Here is an 18,292-nt window from a genome sequence, read left to right as displayed (position 1 = left end):
GGGCATGGCTGCATACATGGCGCATCTCCACATTGGCAATACATTTTTTCGCTGCATTACTTCAATGCCACTGCATTAACGTCGACAACCATCATGAGATCGCTGCTGCTGGAATTTTTTCAGTGTCTTGACTCGTACAGGTATGCTTACTGGTTCTGCGCTATCGGCTGTTGTGGTGTAAACATGGTATGTTTAACATCCCCAGAGATGGGAAAGGTATGCTGTGGCATAGCATAAAGAGGCCTACAAAAATATTTGGGGTTCAACCTTTCCTGTTGACATTTAATTTACTCTCCTTATGCTTTTAATGTTCTTGCCCTTTCCCATTGTGCTTTGACCCTTGGATTGAATGTTCTATGCATGCACAAGGTCTGAAGTTCTTTATCCTAATTCCGGGTTGCCACATGACATGGCAGTAAGGTACGTGAGATAACAGGCGATGTTATCTCACGTACCTTACTGCCATGTCTACTTACGTACATACTTCCTTATCTCACGTATGGAAGTATGTTTCCTAGCACTGTTTGCTATGTAAGTAAATTAACAACTCGTAAAAATCTCATCATGGACCTCTTTCAGTGGAAATGCGAAATTTCGCAGCTTTTTTCTTTGCACTATAGATAGAGTCCGCCAACGCTACATTTTATAGAATCTCCATGGCCTATAGACCATGACTACAGTACACTGTAACCATGACAAAGATTGAATGAAGCGGCTATTGGAATAATGAAATGTGACTTTATTGCAGCAAAGGGTGACAAGCAAGGTTCGATACAAGTGGCGACAAATATTTGGGTACGCAAGCTTTATTCGAATGAAGAGAATATTTTCTGTAGGATTTTGTTCCGTACTTTCTGTTAGTAGACCAGCTAGCTTTTGCTGTTTCGACGGCGTTCTTTCTGTATTACTTTTTTAGCGCTTGCACCAAATGCCCACTCTGTGCTCGCAGATAACGCGCTCGTCCGTCCACAAAACGTTTAGGTTTAACGAGAGGGAAAATGAACACGACTGCGTTTTTAAACATTGTACGACGAGGACCACAATGCCCCGAGTTTCGCTTAGGTGTTCTCTGGTGGCACGGTTTATATGATCTAGCAACACTGCGGCCATTTGTTGTCGCTTGCCATTGCTCGCTCGCTGCTTCCTCTTCGGAAGAGCTCTTTCCAAAAATATTGTTTACGTTCTCCTGCCTCATGGATCTGTAATTTGAAGCACATGTTACGAACGAGCTAATACGCGAAGACGTCCGAGACCACAGGTAATTCGCCGTTTCCTTTATTCCAAACGAAGCTGTTGCAATGCCATGAAATGCCCGTTCGTCAGCGCAACTAAAGTTCGTCTGACGCCGGGAGGCTGCATCGGCCCCCTAGGCACGCCCGCAAGCTTCGTCATCTTCCTGTAATTTCTCTTAGCGTCCCGCATAAAGTTAGCCGAGCTTTTCCGATTGGCTGTTGCCATAGAAGCTCCAGTGTGCGCGTCACAGTGGAGCAAGCGATGCGATAACCGCACCTCCCGTGCCGTGGCGTATCCTCCCGATGAGCGTTCTGTATCGGGCAGTCGAATGACGGACGGGCCGTCATTCACTGCAACTAGCGGCGCAATATGCCTCGTCCGAAGCGGCCTCCACCACCTGCTCCTGCTCGCAGGTTGGTCGAGATGCCTTACTACGTGAGCGACGTGAACCCGGACTATACGGCTGCTCTGGGATTATTCCAGCACCTCAACACCGAGGAGCTACAAAAGCTCCTAAACGACGATGACCGAGTCGACAGTATGGTCAAGGATCTCCAACAGGTGTGTATTGCCCGATCGCATGTTCGCACTTGTAATCGGAGCTTATATTCGCGTGTACTGTACTTTCCATGCCTCGCCCTCTGTGAATTTAATACCTCTAACAGGTCGGTTGCGGTTTGTGTTTGCAGCGCTAGAGAACCCTTGCAACCGCGTCTCGATGTTTTGTAGTCAAAAAGCACAGCACAGCGTGCTCCGATTCGGGTGTCATGCAGGAGCTGTCATTGTTGATTAGTGTGATCATGACTTAAAAGACAAACTTTCATGTATTCGTGCTGTGAAGCGTCGTATGATAGTGTATCAGTGTGCGCTATTGCAGCTGCGACTTTCAAATAGATGCACTTTAAACCACTCAGAAGCTCGTCAACTGAGTAGAATGTGGTTCTTTGATTATACTACTTTCTGTAAAAGCTGTTTATCATTCAGTAACTGTATTTCTCTTTCTCTCTTTAGTTTTTTTGCCTTTGTGTGATTATTCAGCCCACCTTTTTTTTTAATGTCGAGCTGATATATGCAGGTTATTATGGCTAAAACTATTGAATGTTGCACTAATACAAATCAGAGGCTTCTAATGCCAGTGGTGACATCTTGTGAAGCTGAGATCAGCATTTGAACACAATGGCTTTCATCGAGCTCTCTCTCATGCATTGAAGCGACAGTAAGGTTAGTTTGTATGTGTTGTCGTCTGCTTTTCTCCTCGGTAGTGTGAATGCTGGTTGTAAAGCACGTCATGGCATCAAGTGATTTGGTGTACGTTGTATGTCATGTGACTGACTTTTCTGCAATTATGTCTGTCATGTGAATACAGCTTTACAGTGTTGTCATTGTACTGCTGTGTGGTTGCAACAGGTGAAGAACGCTGAGAATGAACGTGAGATGCTGCTGGCCAGCAACAAGAGTTTGGCCGACTTCAACTTGTCCCGGGAGCCCAAGCTCAGGCAGTCGCGGCAGCAGCTGAAGGAGCTGTACGAGCAGGCGCAGGAGCTAATGGCTGAAGTGGAGCAGAACAAGAAAGCATTAGGTCAGTCTGTTCATTTGTTTCGAACTTAGGTCAACATTCACTTGAAACTTGCTTGTCTTAGTCCTTTGTGTACTGTACATTCTTCATTGTTCAAGCATTGTACGACAGTAGCAATGCTGACTGGCACAACAAAGTTTGCGTTTGCTGCGTGTAAAATTAGCGCTTGCCTACTCAAGCGCAAAGCAAGATTGGACTCTCGGATATTTTGCTTTGTTTATGCGCTTTCAGTTATTTGTGTTAAAGCAACCTGAAACTGTTTGATGGTTGTGTAGAAATGCAATGAGTCAATAGGGTAGGCACCTGTGATCATCAAGAGCCAAATTTAAATGCTCTGCACAGACTGTGTAAATATTAGGGTTTAAACATCGGCATCACCACAGATCATATCAGTGCCGTTCCCTGTGTTTTCACCCACCTCTGCCAATTCTACATAGAATGGGCCAGTGAGGTTATTCAGGCGGGCGGTCCATTTAGCTTCCCGCGTGGCATAGTTGGGAATACTTAAAGCATGTTGCTGTACTAAGCTTCTCTTTAATAGTATATGCATGCATAGTAATTTGTGGACCTAATGCAATTAATGTAGACATTTTTTTCAAACCAATGGCTCATTTACACTTGAGAATGCGGATCATCTGCTGCAGCGGTTGTCTGTAAACGTGCAATTTGCATGTGTATTTGCGTGCAAGAGAAGGACGGCAATAAAGAGTTCCTTCCAAAAAGCCGATTGTGAGCCTGCTAGGAGGAAGAGGTGGGATGAGAAAGAATTCGACAAAAGATTACAGTAGCGCTTTGGTGATGCTCGCCCATGGGACATGGGGAGGTTACCTCACATGAACATAGGTGCAGCGATGGTAAACCAGCACTCATATTTTTGTGCTGCAGGTGCGTGCAGGATGTAAACTGCAACGACAATGCATGCTGTAAATGATTTAAGCACTGCGCATGAAATTCATTTTGAAGCCTCCATCACCACAGTGACAAGAAAAACTGCACCAGAAAGAGACGTGGGAACACAATCAGTTCAAACCAAGCAGAGGTAGACAACAGTTGTGTCACACCACCATGTAATGCCCGAGGAGACGGAACAGCCTTGATCACATGGAATACACGTTGAGGGGTAATGCCATGGCTTGAGAGGAGGATAATGTTTAGAAATTTGTAGGTCTTTCAGTACACCATGCTCATGTAAAATTCTTGTGATATATAAAATTCACTCATTCTACGAGAAGTGGTCTTTGCGTGGTACTTTTAGGTACGGCTAAAGTTGTTTCAGGGACCCTTTAAGTTAATATTGCTGTGAGGAAAAAGCAGGAGTACAGTCATAAGCAGGGGTGTACTTACAGTATCGTTTTCCAGATTAGATATCAAGGGAGCTTAGCCAGTGATAACAGTTTTGTGGTTGTCTACCCATGCATCATCACCACCCTCCTGGCAGTATAGATCTGTCACAGTGCAAGCTTATAGTGGAGCTCGTATGGCTGGCATAGGGTTTGAGTCCAGTGATGTGAACAACATTGGTGCTTGTGTTGGGATGCAGGGAGCAACTATTGCCGGCTGGAGCAATATTGTAGGCCAAGCCGAAAAGTGGGTGCGACGTCTTGTTGGGACCAGACTAACAAGAAAGCAGTTTCTCAAACTGCTTATGGTTGCATGCCTGCTTCCTTTTTGGAACAATATGCGTGTACACTCTGTAGCAACGTTCTCTCGGTTCGTGGAGAAATCAGCATTTCATCCCCCTTGTATGAAACCTGCAATAATCATCAAATCAAATGAGCACCAATGCAAGCCATGTCCTTCTATCCAGCTAGTTCTCAGCACAACCACAAGTCTTTCTGCCATGTTTGTTGAGCGCTTAGTTATATAAAATTTTATCTCCCATACCCAAGCCGTTAAGCTTCACTGTTGGATTATGAATCCCAGAGCCTCATGGTCAGAAGTGCAGTACCAGGAGCTACAACTATACATAAATGGTTCTTTGTCTTGGCAGCATCGAGCGCAAAAAAAAATAAATAACATAACATAAAATAAAATGTGAATTCAGTGTTTTTGTAACAAATAGACACAGGATTACAACATCACTTTATACTTCCTCACAACAGTGAATTTACTTTTGGGATGAATGCCTTGTTTTCCTCTCAGACTCACTGGGAGGCCAGTCATCCCTTGAGACAACGTTGGCACTACTACAAACCTCAGCAGCTGAGGCAGAGGAAGAGTCAGAGGTAAGGCAGTTTATTAGTAGTGGTGCTAGTTCTCGGCCATTGGTTGTTTGTGCATGTGATAAAAGATTAATGCAATTATTGGCTGTTCACTTCTTGAAAGTATCTGGGAATCTGGCCCCGTAGTAAAAGTGCCACAAAGTGATAACAATGACTAATGGGTACAGGCACCATAATTCCGATGAAATTTGTTTTCTTAGCGTTCATGAGCTGTCAAAGAATCGGTACACACAATTTGCCAGTGCACCATAGTTAATAAGCTATTGAGCCTGGTTACAGCCCGCTGCAGTGTGATTTATACACCATGTGCAGGACCCTGCATACAAAAATAAGTTATTGTGATACGTGTAGGATGCGAAAATGTGTACTGTGGCTTAAACTGCAGGAGAAAACGAGCAGTGAACTTGAGTGTTTTTCCACGTCTGGCATTCGAGCCAGAAGTTGTAGTCTGGTTTCTAAATAATGATGAATGGTGGTCATGGTGCAGCCTTTTCTGCTCTTCCTAGGGTAAAGGTTTATCAATGACAAAGTCGGGTGTGCGATTCCCATATTCCAATGAGTGACTGAGTGCAGATTTTGAGCTGTGACGACTCGGTGGAGCAGTCAAAGCTGCTCCCGCAAAAACCGGACAAGTGAACCGGAACTCCACATGGCGTATTTCTGCATGGTAGTTCTGGCTTCCGTGGTAATGACAGACGCCATGGACGACTTGTCACGGCATGCAGCGTTGCCTTTGCTGTTTGATAGTGACTCGGTTATCATAAGTTCTGGTGCGTGCAACAAATGAAACACAGACAGCGATGCTGAAGCCACCGACCGCTTCCGAGCGGGCATTTGACAGGTTGTTTTGCCTCTACTGGCTGCAAACACTGGAAGTTAATGATCACACACAGGATGTCCTGGGTAAATCTTGATCCGGTAGAGCATTTCCACTCTCACGCTATGCTCCAGCGGTGTGGGTTGTGTTCCAATCGCGGAATAGAGAGGAGTTCTTTACACCAGGAAGAAGGGCTCACTCGCTGAGTCAGTTGGATACTCCGAATCTGCCATTGGAATTTACTATTTAAGCTCCAGTCGAGCCTCCCTTCAATCCTTCACTGGGGCTTCAAGTGGGATTGCTAACTCCCAAGCACTTATGCTGATTGGCTGGGAAAGCACTCAGCTCTGCACACATATTATGGCTTACAAGTGGCGGCAGAGAACAGAGACTAATAAGGAGGCATCAAGATGATAACAAGGCACATCCATCCATCGCCTTCCAATCATCTTGATGTTCCCACATTTGTCCTTTGTGGTCTCTGGTGCTGTTTGTGAGCCATAACAAACCAACTAGCTCAACAATTTTGGTGTTTTTTTGTTTATGGCATTGCAGAAGATAGCCTCAAGCTTCCTGGATGGCGAGAAGACAGTAGAGTCATTCGTGGAAGAGTTTGTGGAAGCACGCAAGCTTGCACACTTGCGTCGCGTCAAGGCAGAGAAAATGACCGAGCTACTGACATGCCGCCTTCCAAGGCCCATGGGGGGCAGCATGCCTAGCCGGCCCGCACCACCGGCGCCTGGTTACCCCCTTCCATCTGCTGGTCCTATGCCTCCTTACCCCACCACACACTATCCAATGCCCATGCCTTTCATGTGAGCCTTAGAGAGTTATCTTTTTTTCCTAACTTCAAGAGTGCCTGCTCCAGGATAGGCTTGGCCGCGTGCTATATTACGCCAAGGAATTTCTATCAACGAGCGGGAATAGCTGACGAGCAATGGGGACATTTGAAAACCCCCCCAAGTTTGCTGCCTGCAGAGCATATTGTTGCCATTGTGGCATGTTGCCTTGTGAAGATTCTGTCTCTGATTGGTACTGTGGTTATGTTGACAATGTGATATTTCTTTCACACTTCTTACTTTCTTTGCTGCTAGTTGATCATGAGTGTAGAGGTGTGTGAATACCAGTAATTTTTTTGACAGAACCGAATACGAATCTAATAGTGCCAGAGGCTAATTAATATAAAACAGTGTTCACATCCTAGCATTTATAATGTTAGCAAGTTTATGTCACTACATTACGCATTACGAAGCATTGTTTACTACAAGCGGAAATGGAGAAAATAGGAAAAAAATAAGGAGTTTATTCGCATGCACAGGGCTCTTGACCGAGTGCGAATTATTATAATATAGTCGGTAAGGTCTGGCTCCCTGAGCATTGTTGCCTGCTCCACTACGTACAGTTCGCATGTTTTATGCTACCTATACTGTTCTCGCAGGGATTCAATTTATTGTACTTTTGTTACAACTTTGTTTGATTATGCAAAACTATGAAAAAAAATATTGTCTTTATAAATAGTAACAATTCACTTTGAAGACCTAATTCGATAGGACACTGTTTCATTCTTTATTAGAAAATTTCGAATTCATGGACCACTAGTCATGACCTTTCTTGCACATTACTATCATCTTTAGAATGTGATTTGTGGCAGATTGATTGTCCTTTTATGTACTGTATTTGCCATGAGGCCATGTTTGCAGCCTAAATCTACACTAGACATCTTGCTTCAGTAAAACTGTCATACAGTAGACATGTCAGGACCAAGCGAAATGTTTACTGAACCAAGTATGTGGGCTATACAATAAACCATGCCAGTAAAACTTTTCAGACCTGTTTCTTCAGTTGGCAAGATGTTGCAAAGGGTTTGGCATTGTGCTCTGCAAAGTAGTTTTAATGGAAAACTTAAAGTGTCCCCCATGAGCAAACAGTTTTTTATGTTGTGCCCATGGTGATGTAATACGCCTACAAGTGAGGATTGTTTTCTCCTCCAGGAGGTTGCTGTGCCTACTATGATCTGTGTATGTGAAATCGCTTACTTTGCACAGTTCTAATATGACCATCTCCTGTCTGGATTCTCTGCACTACTCCTTGCTGGGCTGAAGCAAAAGTGCGAGCGTGTGCGCGAGCTTTAGTTTTAGCCATCGCATTTGCTTCCTGTGCTGATGCTTTAGAGAAATTGTGAAAGACTTAGGCTGTCACTTTTATATTTCACTTTAGAAAGGACAGGCGTAATCTATTTACTATATTCAAGTGTAGGGTAGGAACGAGTGGTGGCAGGAGCGGGTTGGCTTGATATATAGAGAGAATGTGGTTTCGCAAAGTACAAATGTTGGGCCAGTTGGTGCGTAGCTGTTGATGTTTGTGGCACAAAAGGTTAGCAAGAGAAAGAAAAAAGATGGACAGATATTTCTGTTCTTTTCTTTGTTTTCTTTGGTAACCTTTTGTGCCACAAACACAGATGGCACGCACAGGAAATTTTGTCACTGAAATAAGATTGTGCGGTTCTTCGCACTTAGGTGTGATTGAATGCACTGGTGGTGTCAGTCATGTGAACGAAATGACTTGAGTTTTACTGTGTTGAAACATCTCTTGATTCTGCTTGACATTGATGCTGCGCTTTGTTTGCAGGGGCTCAATTTGCATGTTTCGCCTCCACACATTTTACATGTATGCGTATGTGGAGTGACATTGCATGACGCACTCTGGCTGCTTCAGCACAGTTGCATATAAGTTCTAGTTCCCCTGCAGAGTGCACCATGGATATTGCATCACTCCAGAAAACTGTATGCTATGTTTGTAGCTATTTGTGTGACTTCTGGGGTGAATACCTCATGGAATCGTGGAGCCTATGCAGTGGGGGGCGGAGGGGGGAGGAGGGTGGGTTGAGAATAGTGTCACAGTGGACATCGGTCACTGGATCTTGGGGACGGGTGATGACTCAGGATATTAGTGTAGAAATGGTTTGTTCGCTAGAACATTGTCATGTGACCTTTATGCCGTAGTTTCTTTGTATATTTAATCTTTCAAAAGGGTGAAGAGAGTCTGCAGACGCTTTGCGCCAACTTGACTTACACTATCTTGCAATCGGCACAGCCAATATAACGCTGCCTAATCTTGATAGCTTTCCTGGCTGAAATGTACTAGGTAGCCTTCGTCGGTTCTGGCTCCATGGCACATTGACACTGCGTGCTTTCGTACATACATAGAGTATCTTGGATGAAAAATCAGCCGGCTTTCCAGTCAGTTGTACTATGAGAGGAGTGATGCTTTTGTGCAAACTGTGCAGTGCAGAATGCAGTACACTGCAGGTGTCTCATGCTGGAGTCTAGGTATAACGTGTACAACTTTTTAACTTGAATCGCATTGCATCTGGTTGCTGCTTGTATGGATTCTGCCTATGAATGTTGGCATTGAATGCACTAAATTGATGTACAGTGCGAATTATGTGAGTTAAGCAGTGCAAAGCCATTGTGTCGCACACGAGTTGCATAATTCTTGCATAAGTTTATGTTGTTTAGTTGCACTATTTAATGTTGAAAAGTGGAGTGCTGGAACTCTCTAGAGCTGCTCCTTGTATGTACAGTTAAGCCAAAATTAATATCCTTGCTCACGTCATAAATGCTGAAAAAAGGAAGAAATTGTTCAACCATTGAGGCAGCTCTTCGAGTGCACACTGTAAAGCTTCTTTGCTTGTTTTTCTCAAGCTGACTGTCGTACAAACAACACAAATACTACTACTGAAGCCGCTTTGTAGATGTGCTTGTTGCCAGTGTACTAGCGAGGTTAAAAAAATAACAAAATACACGGCAAATAAAAAATTATTCCTGGAGCTATATTATGTGAGGATTCTTTTCCTTCGGTTCTGTTAATTTCTTAATACTTTTTGCATCATGTGGGTGATGCTCGTGTTAACAAATATGTGGCCTCGTGTAAGTTATCAACAAAGAGCAGAAAGACTAGAATGAGAAGAATTCTTGCAAAATACAGCCCTTGGTTTGCCTGGCAGTAATCTAGAGACCTGTCGTGGCCATGTAAGAACATATCAGTACTGCTGCTGTTAGGAATAAGCCATTAGATCTTTGTCTTGTGGGGAGTCATTGCTCTTGAAGAAGCGCATTTTAATTTTAGCTCCATTTATACATGTTATTCGTATATGCATATCTGCTCCTTCAATGTGAGGTCTGTTATTTTTTTTATTTGTCGTGCACGCACACAATGCTGAAGGCATCCAGTTGAATGAGCTGTTTTAATGATGCTATTTGCAGGCTTTCTTTGGTCACATCTTTCTGACACCGGAATAACATGATGCTACTCAGCATTGTTTTTTGAAGCTTGTGAAAAGCATAGCATACTTCTGCGTGATTACATCAGTGGCTGGCAGAATATTTTGCATTACTAGTGTATGCTCCAGTTTATGTGGAAAACACAGGTTGCAGCGTTTTGTTGTGTACTTTTTTTTTTGCCGACTGCAATAACTTTGGGCCTTGGTTTTGTAAAATTATGTGTGAACTCATTCGTCCTTCGTAATGAAATGTATATTGTGCTCTCACTGATGGATACTACGTTGTAGTATTTTATTTGCCAAATCAAAACGCAGTTGTGTGTGTCCCAAGCACAAGTGTGGAAATGCAGTGCTCATTTGCAAATAAAAGGCACATGGTTGTTTCCCTACTTAGGAGTGACTGCCATCTCAATAGTCAAGTTGATTGTGCTTCACTACTGCTGCATGAAGTGGCTATTTTGTGTGGGCGTTTGTTTCTGTGTTGTACATATGTCACTTTAAATGGGAAAAAGAAAAGAACAGTACATGTGGGCCTGCAAATTGTTTTTTCTTTATGGCATCCCAGGAAGCCCTTACTCATACCAGACTTCTCCAATGTTTTTTTGACTGCTCATTTCGATTAAAGAAAAGTAGCTGGAGGAAGAAGGATTCTGGGATAGCCACGACTGATCACTTCTACTTGCCTTTTGTTCACGCAGAAATGAATAAATGCTGTTGCACTTGGTTGCTTCAGGTTATGCTTCATTTTTCCGTAGGAATTCGCCACGATGAAGGTACCGAAAGGATGTGCAAGGTTGATGCGATATCGATATCGTACGTTAAGTGGGCGCACGCTGCTGTGTGTTGTCCACTCGAGCGTAGTGTTCGTTGCCAAATTACTATACTCGCTGCAAACGTTTGAAAGAAAACGGTCCACATAGCGCGCGTGTCGCTTGCGAGTGCTGCGACCGTTGGCGCCTCCGCCTCTCTGCACGCGAGCGTTGGCCTTTGCGCACGTTTGCCGCGTTGAGTCATCTCGCAAGCCGCTGTTTTCACTGCTTTAGATTCTGCAAGCGTGGTTGCGGTAGCATGGAGGAACGAAACACAAGTTAGCGCTTGGGAAATAGAACTAGCGATAGCAAAGTTGCACCGCTACAGAAAACTTGATAACAAAAATACACAAGTCTATGTTGATATACAACTCCGGTCACCCCCTCTGCATCTGGGGGTGTAGCTCAGTGGTAGAGCGTTCGCTTTGCATGTGAAAGGCCCCGGGTTCGATCCCCGGCACCTCCACGGGTATTTTTTGTACTTTTTTTTTTCCTATTCTTACTACATTGGCATTACAAATAATGATGAGCATACAGGTTCGCAAGCGGCGCATCCTCGATTTGAAGCTGCTCAATATTTCTAAGAGGTGGCAATTCATGGTACCCTAGATGATGGCACATAAAATAGTGCTCAGTGACATAAAATAGGCTCCAACTTCAGCATGTTATGCGGCACATCCTATATTTAATGGGCAACGGGAACTATCACGCACTCGTTATTTTGATATCCGATGGCCTGTACAACACGCAATTTATTGGGAACAGGTGCCCGGCAGACAGTCTAAAAGAACGCAAGGTCCTTCCATACTTTTCATGTCGGGGTCCTTCGGGTGAAAGCATGCGTGACGAGTGCGTGTGAGAGTGCGTGAGTGCGTCGCAAATGTGTGAAAGACAAATCTGTGGATTCGGCGTTTTTTGGGTTCAAACCGGGAAACGCACATCGATCTTTAACGGATACTGCAATCGAATTAAGAGCTATTTTTCGCCGTTTTATATCTTTGTATAGAAATAGTTGACGTCCTTCTCTGTGATATGGCCGTTATATTTGCCGGATTTTTGCGAGAACTGCTCAACACGGGCCAAAATGTGCTTTCCAAGCTCAGCGCGTGGTATTGCGGGGCAAAAATTAAAAATTTTGCAGATAATCTGCATTGTGGAAGTTCCTATGAAAGTATTTGTGGGCTTCTGTATTCGATCAATTTTTTTATTTGTGCGCATAGCTTTTAGACAACTCTATATTTTTGTCATCTCTAGGAATTAAATTACTATAGCAAAATAATAAAAGAAGTTTCCTTAATTGTTCTCTAAAAATATAGATTATGTCTACCAACTGTAATAATGAAAGTCTGGTGACAATGAAGAAGGCATAAAGTCGATTTTTGGAAACCATTAATATATTTCTCCTACCTGTTTGGTGCCGTTTGAAAAGAATTCAACTTGCCCGCAAGTGTACAATTTCCTCTTCAGTAATATTTCGGGGAAAGGTATTTCCTGTCACTATTATCTCATATATTCTTAAATAAACCCGTAGATTGTCAGGCGCACCGGATAATTGGGAAAGTTGGTGAAAGCAAAAGTATCAATAACTGCACAATTCTTTAACCCAGCAATAAATCAATAAAAAAAACCATCACAATTCTCTAGATTGTGTCTAATGGTGCATCCTAGGGGACAACATTTATGTCTTTACATAACTTTCACATACACCAGTGATCTGTGAGTGCGACTTTTGCAAAACCTTCGTGAACATCGCGACAGTTTTACTTTAATTTATTTACCTATTCTATTTTCGAAGCAGCTATCTGACTTTGGTGTTTGTAAACTTTGTGCTTGCTTGCTTTTTAACTTACAGAGCTGGGGCAATTTTTTTTCTTTAATTTGACGTGCCAAATAAAAATTTTGCTTCCCGGAGTTCCTAGTATATGAAACAAATCCTTTCTAATTAAATTTTTATTTAATTTTTCTAATGTAAAAAATTTCTTTCAAATCGGTCTAGTGGTTGCCCCGAAAGCATTTCCGCGTTTTACATGTATTTGTAGGGAAAATAATTTCGATCTGGTGTAGAGTAACTCTAAAGTAATGTATAACAGGGTGTTCCAACTTTCATACACCAAATTTAAAAATATGCAAATGCTGCGTAGCTGTAGAGAACCAAGGTAATGTTGTTTGCCGTCGCTTGGACATACTCAGATGAATTTTTCTTTTGCATTCCGCCTAATTACATAATTAGACTCAATTAATCAACTTCTCAAATATTATAATTAGGTGAAACCTGTCAATGAGAAAATTATAGAGCAACATGAAAAAAGCCGACAGATCCCACACCCCGTGTGAATGATGTTATACGAAGCAGTGTGCGGGTAGCCTATGCCAAGTACGGAACGTCAATGAGCGCACCGCGGCTGTTTCTTGAGCTACATGACCCGCATTTCACGACATTCATGTCATGACCTATCATTTATGTTCGTCATAGACTCTTGTCATACTATGCCAATTGTGGTACATACCAAGACACAGGCGGTTGTTTCATGACCTGCATGACACGCCCTCAGCGTGAGATCACTACGCGAAGGCTGATTTTTTCTATTTATTTATTTGCTTTATTTTTTCCTATCATGGCAGAGAGCGAGTATATCGTGATCGAAACGGGCAGCGTGGGCGCTGAGATAATGTTACGCAATGGCGATAACTGCTGGAAATGTATTTAGTGAAAGCTCGCACAATTTTTGTTGCAATGGCCGTTTGTAAGAGTTAATACTCACAAGTTTTTTTTTTTGTTATTATTATTATACCCTTGGTTCAGAGTCGTGCAACACACTAGAGCTTCTGATGGCCGTCACAAGATGGCACCAAATTATATTTAAACTACTTCTTACACTTTTTAATCCACATGAAAAGTAGGCGTCCGGATAGGGAACGTATTGTTTGATCCCTCACTACCCTCTTCTACCCATCCTGCCTCTTCCTTACTTATGCCGTGGCCTCCGCGATCTGCTCAGCACCGGCGCGCGCCGCCGGAGCCGATCGCGGAGGCCACGCTTATGCGAAGGATTAGCTTGGCATGGTCCCATGATGGCGCTGCCGTCGGTGCCCGGCTAGCTCAGTCGGTAGAGCATGAGACTCTTAATCTCAGGGTCGTGGGTTCGAGCCCCACGTTGGGCGCAGTTTTTTTACAATTTTTTTTTGTGGCTTAGGTCGGCTGAGACCGATGGCGGGTTTTGGTTGAAGTGGGGGGCCGTGAGACTTTGATGGCTGGTATGGAAGAATTGGCAATCAGAGGATACGCATGAGAGAGAACACGGTTGTGCTTTTATAATTTCTCCATATGGTATCGGTTATAGCTCAAAATCATTTAATAATCATGTTTCATTTTAAATTTGTTTTGTTTCTGACTTTTCTTCGCATATATATGTAGAATAAATTATTAGTCACAGAACCTTCAAATTTTGCAGAAAGAAGGACAATGTTATACTACACATTTGGAACTCTAACTGTAGATACGTAAAAAAACTAAGACAGAAATTTGACGTCCGAAATAAAAATTTCGCTAACCGGAGTTCCTAGAATTTAACTTTCTCTTTCTAATGAAACAAATCTTTCAAATCGGTCTAGTGGTTGCGCGTTTTACATGTATCTGTAAGAAAAATAATTTCGATCTAATGTAGAGTAACCCTAAAGTAATGTATATACACGGTGCCCCAACTATCATGCACCAAGACTTAAATATTATGCAAATACCGCTTAGCTATTAATTACCAAGGTAATGTTGTTTGCCGTCGCTTGGCGATACTCATATAATTTTTTTGCATTCCGCCTAATTACGTAATTAGTCTCAATTAATTATTGAACTTCTTAAATATTCGAATTAGATGAAACGCGTCAATGAGAAAATTGTAGAGCAACATGAAAAACGCCGATCCCACGTCCCGTGGGAATGATGTTACGCGAAGCCGTGTGCGAGTATAGCCTACCAAGTTAACGAACCGACAATGAGAGCACCAAGACGTAGGCGGCTGTTTCATGACCTACATGACACGCATTTCGCGACATTCATGTCACGACCTATCATTTATATTCGTCATAGACTCTGGTCTTACTACGACAGTTTTGGCACATACCAAAACGGAACCATATCATGGCAGCAGCAAGACGTAGTCACCCGCCGTGGTTGCTCAGTGGCTATGGTGTTGGGCTGCTGAGCACGAGGTCGCGGGATCGAATCCCGGCCACGGCGGCCGCATTTCGATGGGGGCGAAATGCGAAAACACCCGTGTGCTTAGATTTAGGTGCACGTTAAAGAACCGCAGGTGGTCGAAATTTCCGGAGTCCTCCACTACGGCGTGCCATCATAATCAGAAAGTGGTTTTGGCACGTAAAACCCCAAATATTATTATTAAGACGTAGTCGGCTGTATAGATAGATACTGTTAAAGTGGCAAATGTTCGCCAAGAAATGCTTCGCATTTAAGACTCTTGATACAGCTTCCTCGTTGCGCAATGCGAGCTGCATAAAAGCGTTTTTCCAATCGTGAAAGAATTCAGTTGACCTGCAACTGGGAGCAGTTGGTTTCCTATCGGAACCGGTTGGTCCCAGTCAATACCAGTGGGAACCAGTTGGATTCCAGTTGAATATTTTCACCTGGCGAGCCCGCGAATGCACGCGAAATTGCCGCGCGACCGGCCGCTCGAGGCACTTTGCGTGAATTCGCTGAATGCCGTCAATAAAACGTGAGGCGCGACGCTTACGTATGTGAACAGCCGCGATGGTGGCGCCATCTGATTGAGGCGCAAAGTTCAACCAGGGGATAAATACCCATTGCATAATCTGCCACTATCTAGGAGCAATTATGTATCTGATTAACTGCTGTCGTAAAACGCCGGTAGCGATATGCGGAACTGTTAACGTTCAGTTCTTTAATTTTATTCTATACGAGAACGCTTGAAGTAAAAAAAAAAAGAAGAATAAAAAATAGTCCCGAAGGAATTATTTAGTTGCACGAAGCGTCATAATATTTCACCATCAGCGGTTGCTGCCATCCTTGATCCCCCGAAGCCCCTATTCATTAGACACGCGCCGTCAATCACCCCAATACGCTGAATAGCCGTCTTCCACTGAAACTTATTATGGCAGGTTTGAATGTATGACACGCGTCTTAGGCAGAAGCTCCACATGTGTGTCACACACCTCGCTGGCGGCGGACTGAGCGCAACGGCCTTTTGTTTGAAGTTTCACCTGCTGCTCTCGGGCCTACGTCGATCATCAGGCGCAACTGCGCTTGTCTGTAACTCTAGGCCTACTCCCGCGATGTTCAAGAGACGCGACGACCAGACGCTGTCGCCCCCTCGCGGTGTGAAACAACCACTTGGAGGCGACAACGGGGAAAGAGTAACAAAGTACAATACTACGCCCGAAAAAAAACAAATAAAAAAAACAGTATTGCCGTTGTAGGCCTAACAGCGTCAAGCCAAGCAGTTCACTCCAATAATAGCGATAGAACATGACTGACTTAGCCCTCAATAGTGAGATGAGGCTACGCAACGGCAGATATTTCTCTATTTATTAATTTACTTTTTTTCTTCTGTCACCGCAGGGAGCGAGTATATCGTGATTAGAGTGTACTAGACTGGTACACTCTAATCGTGATTGAAACGGGCAGCGTGGGCGCTGCCATATTGTTACGCAGTGGTGATTACTGGGGGAAATGAATTTAATTTTTGTTGCAATCACCGCTTGTAAGAGGTGACATCATCATCGTCATCATCATCATGTTTTATGTCCACTGGAGTTACTGTATATGCTACCAAAGGGTAGCATGTACAGTAACTCTAATGTCCACTGCAGGACGAAGGCCTCTTCCTGCAATCTCCAATTGCCCCTGTCCTGTGCCAACCGATTCCAACTACCGCCCGCGAATTTCCTAATTTCATCTTTCCACCTTGTCTTCTGCCGCCCTCGACTGCGTTTCCCTTCTCTCGGAACCCATTCTGTAACTCTAATGGTCCAACGGTTATCTAACCGGCGCATTACATGACTTGTCCAGCTCCATGTTTTTTATGCGAAGCATATTACGAGAGCTCAACCCAGCTCCTCAGGCGCGGCGGTGTCGCCATGAAACCACGTGACACCGTGACGTCACGACAGAGGAGAAGTGGCTTTGGCTCAACTCTTGCAAGACGGGCTGGGTGGGAATCGAACCAGGGTCTCCGGAGTGTGGGACGGAGACGCTGCCACTGAGCCACGAGTACGATGCTTCAAAGCGGTACAAAAGCGCCTCTAGTGAATGCGGTGTTGCCTTAGAAACGAGCTGTTTCTAAGGCGTGCGTCTCTTGCTCAGGCGCACATTTCGTTGCCGCGCCGAACGCTGCTTTGCTCGACGCTCACCGCGTCCAATGCGGGGCGCGTAGTCGCTGCCCTGTAGCCCATTGTCTTACACCCCTTGGCGGGTCGACGGGAACGCTGTCGCGTTCCACTCTTGAAGGCGAAGCAGTAATGCATGAGTTGTTTCTTCGTCTAGCCGAACCAAATATAGCCAAGCAACAGCAGTTCACCAGGCTAAACAGTGGTTCAACAACTAAAATAAAGGCTAGTATGCTTCGCATCCTGGGCTTAACCTTACCTAAGCCACAGCCATTTTTTCTCTTAATGTCCATTAGAATATCGTCTGTGCCCGTTTGCTCTCTAATCCAAACCGCTGTCTTGCTGTCTCTTAACGTTACGTCTAGCAATCTTCGTTCTATCGCTCTTTGCGCGGTCCTCAACTTGTTCTCAAGCTTCTTTGTCAGTCTCCAAGTCTCTGCCCCATATGTCAGCACTGGTAAAATGCACTGATTGAACACCTTCCTTTTCAATGATAATGGTAAGCTTCCAGCCAGGAGCTGACAATGTCTGCCGTATGCGATCCAACCCACTTTTATTCTTCTATGAGTTTCCTTCTCATGATGAGGGTTCCTATGAATAATTGACCTAGGTAAACGTACTCCTTCACAGACTCTAGAGGCTGACTGGCGATCTTGAAATCTTGTTCCCTTGCCCGGCTATATATCATTATCTTTGTCTTCTGCGAATTAATCTTCATCCCCACTCTTACACTCTTTCTGCTAAGGTCCTCAATCATTTGTTGTAATTCGTCTGCATTGTTGCTGAATAGAACAATGTCATCGGCAAACCGAAGGTTTCTGAGATAATACTCGCAAATGCTTTTTTCTTTATACCAGATGGATGGTAGATGGTAGATGGTAGATGGCACCAAATTATATTTAAACTACTTCTTACACTTTTTAATCCGCATGAAAAGTTTTGTTTGATCCCTCACTACCCTCTTCTAGCCACCCTGCCCCTTCCTTACTCATGCGA

General features: G+C 43.9%; 1 protein-coding gene and 2 non-coding genes across 4 annotated transcripts; all 3 read left to right on the top strand.

Annotated features, from left to right (window-relative positions):
* Positions 1–10,519, top strand: LOC139056130 (vacuolar protein sorting-associated protein 37B-like). 2 transcript variants are annotated; one of them, XM_070534028.1, is made up of 5 exons: positions 1–140; positions 1,647–1,794; positions 2,641–2,812; positions 4,952–5,034; positions 6,404–10,519. In XM_070534028.1, the coding sequence occupies exons 1-5, from the start codon at positions 94–96 to the stop codon at positions 6,665–6,667; spliced, it is 714 nt and encodes a 237-aa protein (XP_070390129.1). In that variant the 5' UTR covers positions 1–93; the 3' UTR covers positions 6,668–10,519. The 2 variants fall into 2 exon arrangements, with proteins under 2 accessions (XP_070390129.1, XP_070390130.1); XM_070534029.1 differs by lacking the exon at positions 1–140 and adding an exon at positions 1,008–1,258.
* An 814-nt stretch (positions 10,520–11,333) lies between these two features.
* TRNAA-UGC (transfer RNA alanine (anticodon UGC)) lies at positions 11,334–11,405 on the top strand. Its single transcript has one exon. It is a non-coding gene; the product is annotated as a tRNA-Ala (tRNA).
* A 2,623-nt stretch (positions 11,406–14,028) lies between these two features.
* TRNAK-CUU (transfer RNA lysine (anticodon CUU)) lies at positions 14,029–14,101 on the top strand. Its single transcript has one exon. It is a non-coding gene; the product is annotated as a tRNA-Lys (tRNA).
* Positions 14,102–18,292: the final 4,191 nt, after the last annotated feature.

The sequence above is a fragment of the Dermacentor albipictus genome, chromosome 2 (assembly GCF_038994185.2).
Source record: "Dermacentor albipictus isolate Rhodes 1998 colony chromosome 2, USDA_Dalb.pri_finalv2, whole genome shotgun sequence".
NCBI lineage: Eukaryota > Metazoa > Arthropoda > Arachnida > Ixodida > Ixodidae > Dermacentor > Dermacentor albipictus.
This window is presented reverse-complemented; position numbering and strand designations above follow the sequence as displayed.

Bases quoted from the DNA above. Each gene is read 5' to 3' on its own strand.
- LOC139056130 (XM_070534028.1), top strand. From the start codon at position 94: ATGAGATCGCTGCTGCTGGAATTTTTTCAGTGTCTTGACTCGTACAG. The intron at 1,795-2,640 runs GTGTGTATTGCC...TGGTTGCAACAG, and splicing joins TGGTCAAGGATCTCCAACAG to GTGAAGAACGCTGAGAATGA. The intron at 5,035-6,403 runs GTAAGGCAGTTT...ATGGCATTGCAG, and splicing joins AGGCAGAGGAAGAGTCAGAG to AAGATAGCCTCAAGCTTCCT.